This window comes from Suillus plorans (assembly GCF_016647745.1).
Source record: "Suillus plorans strain S12 chromosome Unknown HD556scaffold_83, whole genome shotgun sequence".
NCBI lineage: Eukaryota > Fungi > Basidiomycota > Agaricomycetes > Boletales > Suillaceae > Suillus > Suillus plorans.
Genome location: NW_024537467.1, coordinates 1,958 through 16,362, shown reverse-complemented (window position 1 = coordinate 16,362; position 14,405 = coordinate 1,958). Strand labels below are relative to the sequence as shown.

Here is a 14,405-nt window from a genome sequence, read left to right as displayed (position 1 = left end):
TTAAGAACTTTGAAGTCAGTAACGGCCGGATATTCCTCAGAGACAAAGGAAGACGCATACTGTGCCTACCGGACATTAAGATTGAGCAGCGGCGAGTAAGAGAATTAGTAATATCTCATGCTCACTCCATATTGGCGCATCTAGGCCCATCCAAGACCTTACTATACCTCCGCAAAAATGTATGGTGGAAGGGTATCACTACGGACGTCCAAGCCTTCTGTGAGTCGTGTCCAACGTGTCAAGTGTCCAAACCGTCGAATCACCAACCGTACGGATTGCTAGAAACCCTCGAAGTCCCAACGCGCCCCTAGCAGACAGTGGGAATTGACTTCGTTGGACCGCTCCCTGAGTCCAAAACCTTGCAAGGCGTGTTTGACATGGTACTAGTAGCCATTGACCACCTAACGTCTATGGTACATCTAGCCCCAACGAAGCAGACTTACCGCGCGAAAGACATTGCCGAGGTCATGTTCAATCTGGTGTACAAGCACCACGGTATGCCCTCTAATATTGTCAGTGACCGAGACACGCTATTCACTAGCACGTTCTGGCAGCGTTTTCACCAACTCACGGGCGTTGAACTGAGAATGTCTACATCGTTTCACCCCCAATCAGATGGAGCCACCGAACGTGCGAACCGCACCATAACGCAAATGCTTCGACAGGTCGTTTCACCCAACCAACGGGATTGGGCCATCAAGCTCCCCGCAATCGAATTTGCGATTAATTCAGCATGTTCCGAAACCACGAAGTACCCTCCGTTCGTTCTAAACTACGGTAGACTACCTCCACCGCTGATATGGAACACCAACTCAGAATTCCCTGGCGTACGAGTCTTCGCGCAGAAGATGAAGGACGCAATAATGGATGCCCACGACTCTATCATAGCAGCTCGCGTGAAGAGCACCACTAACGCTAACCGTCGTCGTACCGAGTCTCCCTTCGTCAAGGGAGATCTAGTGTACCTGTCGACTGAGAACTTATCGCTACCTAAGGGTCGTGCACGCAAGCTAGCACCCAAATATATTGGTCCGTACCGAATACTGGAGGACTACAAGAACAATGCGTTCTTACTGGACCTCCCTGCTCAGCTAAAACAACGTGGCCTCCACCCATCCTTCCACGCGCACCTCCTACGTCTCCACGTGCCGAATGATGATAGGCGATTCCCTGGGCGACAGCTCGACCAGGTGTCCGACATTGGACACCTGGAGGAATGGTCAGTGACCAAGGTCACTGACCACCAAGGCATCGGACCAGACGCTCTATTCGAGGTCGAATACTCCACCGGAGACAGGGTCTGGTTCCCTTACCACCAAGTCTCTCGCCTAGAGGCCCTATCCCAGTATCTTGAGGCCCTAGGCGTCCCCGGGATCGCACACCTGCCAAAGAAAATTAGCGCACCATCAGCAACTATCCCCGTTAGCACCATAGATCAATTTTCTGCGGCCCGGCAGTCTGTTTTCGGAATCGTTGACCGGATGGTCGACGATTTTGCCTCCGCCTCTCGCTTAAGCGGACTGCAAGATGCCTATTTAACAGGCCGACAGGACCTCCAGAGCCATACACCCCCTCACCATTATTCCTCCATGTCCTCCAACGCTCTCTCAGCATGCAACAATGACTAGGGATCCGCACGGGTGTACCCCCGGGTGTCGGCAGGTCAACCCGCACCCGCACCCCGAGGTAAACCCACACCCGCAGCAAGGGTACGGGTTGCGCAGTGGATAGCGAAGTAAGGACCCGGGGTACAACCCATCAAGGGTGTACCCGCGGGTCATAGATACTATATGGTAAATTTACGACACAGTGTACAATAGCTACTCAATGATAATATCATCCCACCCATTCTCGAGCTCCTCTTCATCACCTTCGACGTCAGGCAAAGAACTGACGTTGAGAACATCGTCGGTCTTGACCAGGTTAAGTTTGCTCCAAAAACTGAGGCACAGCAGTGCGCGTGTCGATTGTGCAGATAAGCGTGAGCGAACGTGTGAGAGCAAGAGCCGTCCTCGGCTGAATAGTCGTTCAACGTCGACTGATGTGGCTGTTGACGTTATTAGCTGTAGTATATGCGAGTTCAATTTAAAAAAAAACTCACCAGGAATGGTGAGGTAGTCCAATGCCATCCGCGATAGATGAGGGTAGGTGGTACGACGTTCGTGCCACCATGAAAGTGCATCACGAACATTTTCAATGTCAGAGGTGAGATAGCGCTCGAGCTCATCACGGAGATCAGTCGATTTTGGCGGAGCAAGGGCGGGCATGTCATCAAATATGTTTTTCATCTAGAATAGAATCAGTAGTCAGTAGTCGCAGTTAAAAAAAGACGTACCTTATGTGATTCCTCCTCTAAAGTCTCCATGTCCAAGTCGTTGTCTTGAAGGTTGGCATCCAAGGCTGAATAGAGAGTAAATCGGTCACGGACAAGCTCTTCGGCTGTGGTGACCCAGTCGTCCTCCCATCGAGCGTTTCTGAAGTATACGAGCTTGTGACGTGGGTGTAATACTATATATGTATGAATGTGAGCCGTCAGAACAGAGACAAAAAAGAACAAACCCATGGCAATGCGATAGACTTCGGATTGATCTGTAAGTTGATAGTACCGGTTAAGTGTTGCCTTTGCCAGCTGAACAGCTGAGCGGATTGAAGAGTGATACTGTCTGTTGCGGGAGTACGTAGTGAGCGTTTTGTCAATGAGATCCATGGCCGGAATCACGGTGGCTAGATTGGGTGTCGAGCGGGAGAAAAATAGTGTTGCGTCCTTTAGAATCTACATAGACCAAAATTAGTGAATGTGTCGTTCGGATGTATCCGGTACTTACCTTGAGAACACCCCTCAGCTGTTCGGCAATTGCCCACTCCTCATCATTCAGCTCAAACTTCCGCAGACCGAGATCTCGACGTTGAGTCACAATATCAACAGCCTCCCGATGCTCAATCGCATAATCCAACATATCGAATGTGGAGTTCCAGCGGGTCGAAACATCGCGTGGCATGAGAGTAATGGGCGCCTGCAAGTCTTCAAGAATCTTATGCCACGCTGGGAGGACTATAGTCGTCGAATGTATAACTTTGTATGCGAGTCTACGGAGCTGGAAGAGATATTAGACTTGAAGGTGCGTGTTGGTTTTTTTTGTTCTTACCTTCACAAGGGCTAACTTCACAGGAAGAATACTCTTTTCCAGCGTGAGTCGCTCATCAGGATCGAGCTCTTCAACTTCATCAACCCAACCGTCATCATTGTCCCTACCGTCATCATCCCCAACACCATATTCAGCGATCATCACTGCATCCTCCCCATCAATCCCCTCGCTCAATACCTCGAGCTCTGTTCTGTCATCACTATTCTCAGGCTTATCCAAGGCTTTGTGGGCCTCTTTCTTGGTTACATCAAACTCGCGAATGAGCGATTTTGCTACGAGGTTTACCGTATGAAGAAAACACCGTGTATGGCTTGCGGCCCCCCCAAATGCTGGTACCTCAGCCGCAAGGTTCTCAACCATGACATTGTTGTTGGAGGCGTTATCGCATGTCACACTCAAAATCTGGCCCGCACAATATCAATTTGTAAGTCATCATGTCTCTTTTGAAATTTACCTTGTCTGAAATGCCAAATTCCTCTAGCATCTTCGCAAACACATTTGCCAGCTCTTCGCCTGTGTGTGACTAACATAGTATTAGCCGCTGTGGATCTATCAAGGTAAGTTTCTCACCTTAGCTACTTCAATGATATCTAATGGTAGGCTTAGCGGTATGCCATTGTGCTCGAGGTGCACCGAGAACGCAACGAACGCTCGATGGTTTGGTGAACTCCAAGCATCCGTTGTAAAATTTATCTTGCCATCATATTCCTGGTGAGGTTTTTTTATGTGAATAATTCAAAGTGCATGATTTGAACTAACTTGTAACATTTTAGCAACTCGTTGACGAGTCCGAGCGAACACAAGTCGAACATCACGCGAAATTGTGGATGGCGAAGGTATGTAATACTCTGGCCTTCCAGTCTTCATCAACAACTGAAATCCTCGATCCTTGACTATCTCGAACGGACGCAGACTCTCTGATACCCAACGCACTATTTCTGCCCTGGAAGAAGACACTTTAGGTTTAGGTGTCAACGACAACATCAAGACCTCACCTTGTTTCTCCATGCGTGTGTTGATGGTGCGAGTAAGTTACTTTTCCCTTTCCCTTACGTTCGAAGGATGCCATGATTGACCCATTCTTTAGGATACCTCCGACGATTTTTGTTCGCACTTCATTCGCATCTTTGGCGCTGTCAGCAGCATTGAGCGTATCTTCCCCCCAACAAGATTTGACATGTTTGCGCATGTTCCCTGTCGATCGGGCATCCTTTTTGTCCAAGAACCGTCGGATTGTGGCCTTACACCCCTTTGCACGGCATTTGAATTCGTGTGCACGTCGACCACCAACTTCAGTGATGCGGGGTGTTGGGTCAAAGAATGCGTAAACAGGTGATACCCATTCTTTCATGAGCCTCTCTGTTGCTAATTAGTGGTGCTATATTTTTATAGCAGGAACATACTTCGCTCGTCCTCCGCACTCTCTGGACTTGAAGCCTCATTACCAGCCTCGCTTCCGCTTTTTTCGCTCTCATCGTCAATGATAATGGCATTGTCATACAATGCTTCTTCCTCTTCCTCGGTGCGAACAATGGCACGGCAAATTTTACGAGGCTCTGCCGCTGTTCCCACATCAGGTGGAGATGGAGAGGCCTCAGCGACTGGCCTATCTTTGGATGCACCGACAACCAGTCTATCTTTGGATGTATCGGTGGGAAGGTTTTGTTTTGCCTTCTTCGAGCTGTTGGAGACCGCACTTGCGCCCTTCGCATCAATCTTTCGCTTCCTTGACGGGCCAGTAGCTTCAAGTCTCTCTTCAAGTGCCGCTTTGGCCTTATCCGTCAGCTTCGTGACCCGTTTTGCAGCTGCGGTGAATATATTTGGTTGCATGGTTGGATGCGAGGTATGAGTCTGGGACAGGTTTGCTTAGGACGATGGGATGGGAGATTTTTTGACAGTTGTGGCTTCTTTAAGGTTTTGTTTTGGCATAGGTACTAGTACAGAGTTGTCAATTACGTAGCAATATATCGTGTTTGGATGGTCTAACCCGCGCATGGGTATGGGTAAGGGTACGGGTGCCGTGAAAGGTAACCCCCACCCATACCCCAGGTGTACCCTTACCCGCGACCCGTGCGGGTTACCCATACCCGTGCAGTTGCCTAACAATGACATGCTCGTTGACGCACCGTTCGACGGGATAGGGCCCGGCAACTATGCTGATGCTCCCAGACCAACTCGGTCTGGTCGAGGACATCCTGGACGTTATCATAGAGGGAGAGGAGGGCGCGTCCGCCCTCCCCAACAGCGCGAGCATGACTCTGACGCCCTCGGCGCGTTCACGCGTTTCTTCCGTGCTGAGGCACAGGCCAGTAAGCGCCCGTTCGGAGTTAATCTGGACCATCTCGCTGACCTTCGCCGCCATCCTCTAGAGGAATTGGCCACTAGAAAGGAGTCGCACGCCTTTGATGAGCTTGTGCGCGCCGAGCGCGCCCAACGCGCCTACGAGAGGTATTCCCCTCGTACTCGTAACCTCTCGTTGGACCACCGTCGTGGTCCTCGTGCTCGCTCGCCTCCTGAGGAACCCCCTCGTCGAGTACGTCGCGCGCATTCTCCACCTCGTCACCGCGTATCACGCGCTAGCTCCGTACCGAGCAACCGTTCTGCTCTCACCCCGGCTGCTCAGCTGATCGCTGACGTGACCAGCAACGCATCCATTATCCTCGCCCCAACTCCTGCCCCCAAGCCTCCTGCGGTCGACCCTGGACGCGACGTCGAGGACATAATCGCAGCTGCTGAGCAGCTCGACCTCGAGCAGGCTGGTCATATGCCTGGGGTCACTACCGAAGATGTCCTCGGTAGAATCATTCCTGTTTGCTCATTGTTAGTCAATGTGCTCATCCTAATACTTCTCATAGCTGCGTTCGCCTCCTTGGGATCTTCCCCGCGAACCTAAGGAACTCGCATCACCTGAAGAAAGGTCCTCTCGTTTAGAGGACCTGGAGGGCGTATGTAACACTCGTCAAAAGCCGTCGACGATATGTCGACGATGGCAACCAAATATTAGCTTTATCATTCTCTCTAGTTACTCATTTAGTTTCTTTCTCCTTTAGTCCCTGACTTTCTTACCCTTCAGTATATAAGCCATCGCGTATCTACTTGTAGGGTAGTTGATTTTCACCCCCCCTTGAATAACACTTAGTTAGGACAGTTACCCTGTTCGAACCTTAAGACGATTCAAACCTATCGACTCTCTAGTGTGAACGTTTCATAAACGCCACAGATTACTAAGACGCGCAAGAATAACCAGATACAAGTCAAGTCAATTCAAGAACGCCAACGTTACAGATAGCTATACGACGACCCTTTATACTATCTGTAAGTAGGAGCTTGTGATTATTCGTAACAGGCATGTGATAGATACTTGGTTTCAGATAACGAGGGACAGACCCGTCCAGGCCCTTGACCAAGTCCGAAGGCCCGATAGAGTCAAGTCCTGACGTGGGCGTCACATACCCCCCACCAGATGTCGTCCAGCGACATCTCATTTCTTCGGGATACGACCGAGTCCTTTCCCCTTGCCTTTGCCCTGAGCGCGCTCTTCCGCTCTGTCATCGTCCATCTCCTCGTCCTCGCCATCGACAGGAGGTGCAGGAAGGTCAGGAACCGGTGTAATAGGAGGGGGAGGAGGAATGGATGGAGTGATGGGGTTATTCAGGCCGGAGGGCCCAGCGAGGGCGTTGGTTAAGGAGGTGGAGGGTGCGAAAGGGCGCATCGCCTCATCATCCTCCCTTCGCCTCCGTTTGGCCTGGCGTTTGGCCACGCTTTTGTTGCGCCAAATGCGCTGCTTCTTGTTCCGCTCCAAGTTGTCCCACAGTGCGTGGTCCAGGAGCTCAGAGCGACGCGAGTCCAACCATTGGCCTCCAGCGTCTTCCCGAGGGTCACGAGGGGTGGGTGCTGCTCGTCAGGTGGCTTCCAGCCCAACGAGTTCAGCCAAGGTTGGGGGACGTCCGGTAATGCGGACTCCCTCGTCCCCTTCTTGCACAATGGCAACTTGCACGCCCGCCCCAGCATTCGAATTTAATGCAACGGCGAAGTCGTCATAGCCGATGGGTGTGATGATGGTGTTGGGGGCGGTCCCACTACGCAGGTCGGCATCGTACTGCAAGTACAGACGCAGCTGGTCAAGGGTGATAGCCAACGAGACGCCGGGGCGGTAACGATCCGCCATGATGAATACCCCGTTCTGGGCACGGAACAGGGGAGTTGGAAGCGGGTTAGAGGACATGGTTTTCGTTGATGAAGTGGCTGGTGAGGTAGAAGTCGATGGGGGAGAAGGGTTGTGGGGCCGGCTTATATGGTCAGGCCAGCCCAAGCCCATTGCGCCTAAAAACACATGTGAGTCAATGTTTGAGACATCGGTACTCACTGAGACCTCGTTGCCATCCGTTAGGCCGGAGATGTCATCGATGCCCAGGACGTCGAGGTAGTCACGGAGGGCGCCAAGGTGGTCAACCTGATCGAAGGGTAACCACGTGACGTCTCCCGCCTTCCATTGAACCTCGAACATTGCGTCAGCTCGGCTTCCCTTATGCGATAGAATCCGGTCGACGGCCCATTCTCATTCCTGAGTTTCAAACTCAGCGACCTGGTTGTCCAGGCGTCCTGGGAACCTTCGATCATCGTTCGGTACGTGCAACCTTAGGTAAGACACGTGGAACACGTTATGTATTCCCCTCTGCTTCAACCTGGCAGGTAGCTCAATACGATAGGAATTGTTCCTGAAGTCCTCGATTATTCGGTAAGGTCCGACGTACTTTGGTAGCAGCTTGCGTGCTAACCCCTTAGGAAAGTTTAAGTTCTTGGTGGATATGTACACCAAGTCCCCATGTGCAAACGGGCTTGGGCGCCGTTTCTTATTGGCATCCACCGTTTGCTTTACTCTTGCGCTAATGATGCTATCGTGAGCTTCCATAATGGTGCGCTTAATCTTTTGCAGGTAGGTTCTTACTCCCGGATACTCAGATTCCGATGGGTCGTCCCACACCATTGCCCTAGGTGTTCTTCCAGTGTTTGTCTCAAACGGTGAGTGTTTCGTTGATTCTGAGCTCGCGATATTGATAGCGAATTCAATCGCCGGCAGTCTAGGCACCCAGTCTCGCTGATTCGGGGCTATACACGCCCTCAACATTTGGACCACGGTCCTATTGGCGCGTTCAGTGGATCTGTCTGTCTCCGGGTGGTAAGCACTCGACATTTTCAGCTTGGCGCCGATTAACTTATTGAAATTGGTCCAGAATGCGCTTGTGAAAAGCACGTCCCTATCGCTGACTATGTACTTCGGTACGCCGTGGTGTTTATACACCTCGGTGAAGACTAACTCGGCCACTTCTTTAGCCGTGTAAGTGGTTCTACTAGGTACTAGATGAACCATGCCACTAAAGAGGTCGATAATGACAGTTATCGAATCGTATTCGCCGTCCCTGTCCTTTGACAAGGGTAGCGGCCCCAGGAAATCAATGCCCATTGCCTCCCAGGGTTGGGAGGGTACAGGTAAGGGTCTCAGCAGTCCATATGGCCGCTGGTTGCTGGACTTACTCGTTTGGCATGTCGCACAGGATTCGCAGAACGCGTGCACGTCTCGCACGATCGTTTTCCACCAGACACGGTCTCTTAAGTATGTGAGTGTCTTTTGTGCGCCCAGGTGGGCCAACAGAGTGTGCGCTTGACTGATTAGGTTCTCCTGCAGCCTTCTACCGTCGACCTTTACGTCCGGTATACACATCAGCGTCCTATCGTTCAGTCGAATATGGATGAGTCCTTCCGCAACCTCAAAGTTGCGGAATTGTTTAGGTGAGTTCATTACTTTCTGAAAGAATGGGTCTTTGTAATATTGACCTCTGATTTCCGCTAGAGTCTCATCCTCCAGTTCCCTTCGTGGCAGCTGCGCCATTGGGGTGAACCGTTCCTCGCCGTGGTCCGATTCTGGCTGCTGCGTCTGTGTCTGCTCTGCAGGGAGGTGAGCGTCACCTTCCTCCCCGCCCTTCTTTCGTTCACCAGGCCCGAGCAGAACGAAACGATCCCGCAGCCTCCTGGCAAACTCCTTGGACGTCTCAGGGCGTCCACTCTCCGCAGGGACCTCCACCCGTTGTCATGCATGGTATGTGATTCATACCATGTCAGATGTATATAGAGAGTGATAAGGAAGATATGAGAGACTGTCTAGCCCTCTGTCACTGAGTTACCTCTCTATTTTTCCTCTATTTCATTGTCTTGTATTTTATTTCTCAGACTTATTTTACCTTGTATTTTTATGAGCATGTGACCTTCTGTTTATTTCTCATTATTTATTTTTATTTGGCTTCTTTCAGCCACAGATTTGTTTGTCAAAGTTTTGTATCTCTTTGTTTATGTCTGACTGTTTACTTTTATTTGGCTTCTTTCAGCCACCAGATTTTATTTGTCATCACATCATGTGACTGGGAAATAATCTGGTTTGTAACATTATTAAAGCTGATTCAACATGTTTAGTCATGATTGGTCATGCTTTGTAACAACATTTAAACATGACTCAACATGTTCAGTCATGGTTGATCATGCTTTGAAAGTTCTTTGTAAGACACTGAACTTTGTTTGTAATGTACTTAGTAAGAAGGATGATTCAGCTCACCCAAAGGCTTGGTTTGTCAGCTTCTGCATGACCAATCCCTGAGAAGAGTCAGCACCTTTCTGTCATGCTTTGTAATTTCTTTGTAAGATTACACAGTATTTATAATGTATATTAGTAAAAGCTGATTCATCACCTGGTTTGTAAGCCACATTCTTACCAATCCATCTGACAGAATCATGCTTAGTAAGGGGATTCCAAAAGGTATAAAAGGACCCCATTTTCTCCCATGAAATATAACTTCCCATTTTTCATTCTTCTCTCAAACCGTGTGAGAGTACGTAAGAATAAAAGTGCAGGCAACGTGCCTTGAAGTAAGACTAAGACACATCATTATTCTATTCTAAAGTTATATACTACCTTACAGGGGTTGACTATATAACTTTCGTTATCGTTATTCTACTCTAGGTTATATACTACCTTACAGGGGTTGACTATATAACCATTGAACAGCTCTCATTCTAAGCTTTACGTGTATACATAAGACTCTCTCTTTCAACGGAAAGTGAGACACATATCTAAGGACGACAAAGTTGAAACAGACTTTCATAGGTTGAAACACGACCTACTAGGCTGAAACAAACCTAACGAATTTATCCAGAACACAGAACATTCCACAACACTTCGTATCAGACTACACAAGAAGAGGACAACAAACTAAATCCTCCCAAGAACTCACCACGTTACCTCCCACGAAGTAGAAAAGTCGGAGACCGTGGACTTAAGGACTGGCAAGAAGTCTTCCCTGTGTATAATTGTGTTGTCATTATACACAACTTTTATATAAGACCCTTAAGTAACAAGACACCGTCGTGCCCTTCGCTCACGTAGTGGCCGTGGGGCGGTAGACTCGCACGGTACTGAAGGTGCAGAGGTACCCTGTGCTGGTTCGGTAGATTCGCACAATACTGATTGGTCAGGTGCGTCCGGTGCTGTCCCTGTAGATTCGCACAATACTGATTGTTGCCTGACCCGGCGACCTTTAGGCAGCCAGGCTGGCACCACCACCGGTTTTGCAGCAACCCGTGAGCTACGCCTCAAAGAAGGCTCCATTCTCGGTTCGCCCGCCACCATGGGTATCGACGCTAGGCGTGTCGTGCCCCCGTCACCCTCCTGGTCCCCATCATGTTCTGTATACTCGCTGGGCGCGGCTCTGGGTCCATCAAAGGAGTACATACGTGATAGGGCGTCGGGCAGGAGGTTTTCCTCACCCGGTATGTACTTAACGTCGAAGTCAAATTCACCTATCTTCTCAAGCCATCGCGCTTGCCGTCCACTAACGTTCTTCTGATTCAACAGATGAATCAAACCCTTATGGTCTGTCAGCCAAGTGAACTTGGCTCCCTGCAGTATGTCCCTATGCCTCAGCATGGTCTCTACTCCGGCTAACATTTCTTGCTCGTGCACAGCGTAGTTGCGCTGTGCGGGATTCAGCTTCGTGGAAAAGAACGCTGCAACCTTTGCGTGTTTCCAGTCCTCCCCTTGGCACACAACCCTGCCTATACCTCCCAGGCTAGCGTCTGTCATGACGTAGATGGGAGGCGCGCTCTTGGCATAGTCCAGCGGAACACGGCAGTGTGGCGCACATGCGGCCACATACAGCTTGACTTCCTCAAATGCGCGCTGTTGCGCGAAGTCCCACCGAAAAGGTACTGTATCTCCCGTTACTTCAGACAAGACTCCCAACGGGATCCTGACCTTATAAATGTCGTCCGCTAGGTACCCCACGGAGCCGATGAATCCTCGGCACTGGTCCCGGTTTGTGGGGGTCTTCCAGTTGAGGACTCGGTTGACCTTCTCCGGGTCCATACAGATCCCATCGCTGTCGACCACCCGGCCAAGGATCTTCACCTCGTCACACAGGAACTTCAGTTTCTTTTCACTAAGGTAAAGTTTCTCACGTTCCAATATGTTCAAAACGATCTTAATGTGGTCTATGTGATCAGACAGCGTGTCAGAGTAGAGTATTATATCATCCAGGTAAACGTCCATCCATTTGCCGATGTACGCCCCAAACAACTGATTCATTACAGCCTGATACGTAGCCGGCGCGTTGCAGTCGCCTTGCTGCAACACCTGGCTCACCATGTTGCCGTCCGGCGTCGTCATCGCCGTCCTAGGTACGTGTTCCGGTATCACGCGGATCTGTTCGTACGCATCCTGACCATCCATTAGGGACCGATAAGGTTTACGCGCGACCCGGCGCAAGATTCCCTCCATATCCGGCAATGGTGACGTCAGTTTGTGAGTGTTTTTATTTCTCTCTCTTAGATCGACGACCGTCCTCAAACGATCTGACCCTGGCTTTCGTATGAATAGCATGGGCACCGTGTTCCCGGCACTGGTTACCTGCCATCGTCCACTGGCTAGGTAGGATTGCCGTTTCTCTGCCCACTGTGGCCTCAGCGGCTCCGGGCACCTGGAAGGTCGCCACAGGTAGATCTTATTCTCGTCTATTAACGGGATAGTGTGGTTGATAGACCTCAATGGAGGTAAGCCTGTTTCGCTTGCCTTTGCGCACAATGGTTTTGCTAACTGTCGCAAATATTCGCGCATTTTCTCTAGGTCCTCTGCCTCCACGGTGGCCGCACACGATTCCAACGTAGTCACCTCAATGCCCTTCATAGGCAACGGTGATGCGCTCCCTATGGTCACTCGTGGTGGGTTTAACCCCACCATGACCTTGTGCTGAAACAGGAACGGGGTTCCTAGTACCAGATCGTAATTCTGTAAGTTAATTACGTCAAAGTAGCGTTGTTCGCTAATGTTCTGATACCTCATGTTCACTCTCGTGCCGTAGTTGACCTTAGACCGGGATCCCTGGACCGCAAGCTGCACCACCAACGGCTTGGTAAGTTCTACCTTTGGTACTTTCAATTGTTCTGCCAGAGTCACTGACATGAAATCTGATAGGGACCCAGAATCAATTAGCGCACGAGCCGGTCGTCCGTTGATGTTGACGACGACGACGACCGGCTTTGGAATCATTCGCTTGAAGTCTTTGGTCACTGCAGCCCCTCGCTGTAACGCCGGGTAAGTCCCAGCTGGTATTTGCTGTCCATTTAGCTCTAACACAAATAGGTACGACTCATTGTATAGGAACTTGGCGTCCGGGGTGAGAGTGTATATCCTCCTTGCCACATCGTCCAGCTGACATTCATTTTCGGTCAGCGGCCCCTGGTCCAACAACCGGAGCATGTTGAGCTCTTGAGAGTTCTGCAGTAGGCTATCACAAAGTTCATCGTGAGCCTCCCTTAACCTCTTATTGTACCAGGACGCTAACACGAACTTAGGATTTAACAAGAGGCGCAGCGGCACCTCTACCACGAACGATCGGACATAGTCCTTTATCCGGTACGTCCCGTCTCTCATTCTAACGCACTCGAATCGTTGGGGGTGCAGCGCGTTGCGCATGGGGTCGTTATCGTAACAGCCCCATCGTACCAATAGCTGCTCTACCCGAGCAGCTAACGGCGTCTCCATGGGCATTTTTGTGCCCAGTTCCTTCCGCCTCCATTTTCTCACTTTCTGGGGGTCTAGTCCCCGGAGCTCGCTAACCTTTTGTGAATACCATTCGGCCAGATTGAACTTCGGGTTCAGTAAATGGGAGGTGAGTACAGTCACTTCATTCTCCCTCCTATCCTCTCTATCCATGATGACGTGCTCCCGTTCAGACACGCTGTAAACGAAGAACCTCTCTGAGCTGATGGGCAGCCATGGCTCTCAATCCCAGAGGTAGAAACCCCCGTCCAGCACGTACTTGGCTCGCATGGCCAAAGGTTCGCCCATGGCGTCGATCTTTGTGCCTCTGGAGGCCCAATCTTCCCTCCCAGCGGGTCCATCATGCAAAATGGTGGGCTGGTGTCCGTGAGGTAAAGGTATTGCCGGGTCGTCCGAGTTGCTGACCCAGTCTACCTCGTCCCCGTCGTCGAAGTCGTCGCGCCAGACGCTCATCGCGGCGCACGACACATCCATAGCCCCATTGGAGGTCATGTTCTCGTTCTGGTGGGTCATTCGGTCCGCCTCGCTAAGGTCCACCTCTATGCTGAAGTTTTGTACTCCAGGGGGTGCCGTTCCAGCCCCAACTCTTTTGACAGTGGTCCTGTCCGGGCAATTCCTGGATATGTGCCCAGGCTGGTGACACACGTAGCAGAGTCCTTCTGCCGCGTGTCTCTCCTTCTCAGCCTGACTCAAACGATCAGGCTTTCTAGCAAGGTGTGAGTTCTTTCCTTGTCCATTATCCCTCCTCTGACTTTTATCCTGTCTGTTTTCAACAGCTGCAGCACGATTTCTGTCGTCGTGCTGTCTCCGTGGACCACCCTCGCCCCTTCGAGGCTACCCTGTCACTATATTGCATTACCATAGGATAGTTACAAGGAGGCTACCCTGTCACTATATTGCATTACCGTAGGATAGTTACAAGACACCCATAATGCATTTTCGATGATAGATCATGTAATGCATTGTGTAGTAAAATGAATCCTAATACATTTGGCTTCTTGCTGCCGGCAGTTTCAAATAGCCTCGTTGCCAAATACTATATAGCTGGCTTCTCTAGGCTTATTATTGATGTTTTCGTCCCACCATGTCCCTATGCCTTTGTACTACGTGCCAGCAGAATTGGTCCCCTCAGCTACTCACATACTGGCCCGCCA

At 50.5% G+C, this 14,405-nt stretch overlaps 3 protein-coding genes across 3 annotated transcripts; 1 reads left to right on the top strand and 2 right to left on the bottom strand.

The window, feature by feature from the left end:
- Nucleotides 1–5,139: 5,139 nt before the first annotated feature.
- On the top strand, nucleotides 5,140–6,226 carry HD556DRAFT_1449037 (uncharacterized protein; the record flags this gene model as incomplete). The annotated part of the gene is made up of 3 exons (XM_041307533.1): nucleotides 5,140–5,955; nucleotides 6,002–6,091; nucleotides 6,197–6,226. The coding sequence occupies 3 exons, from the start codon at nucleotides 5,140–5,142 to the stop codon at nucleotides 6,224–6,226; spliced, it is 936 nt and encodes a 311-aa protein (XP_041154487.1).
- A 401-nt stretch (nucleotides 6,227–6,627) lies between these two features.
- Nucleotides 6,628–7,653, bottom strand: HD556DRAFT_1503705 (uncharacterized protein; the record flags this gene model as incomplete). Its single annotated transcript, XM_041308998.1, has 2 exons — nucleotides 6,628–7,040; nucleotides 7,092–7,653. 2 exons carry the CDS (start codon nucleotides 7,651–7,653, stop codon nucleotides 6,628–6,630), a joined length of 975 nt encoding a protein of 324 aa, XP_041154486.1.
- Nucleotides 7,654–13,194: 5,541 nt separating this feature from the next.
- HD556DRAFT_1204188 (uncharacterized protein) lies at nucleotides 13,195–13,446 on the bottom strand (the record flags this gene model as incomplete). Its single annotated transcript, XM_041296436.1, has 1 exon — nucleotides 13,195–13,446. A coding segment is annotated over one exon (252 nt), but the record flags the coding sequence as incomplete, so codon positions are not given.
- Nucleotides 13,447–14,405: the final 959 nt, after the last annotated feature.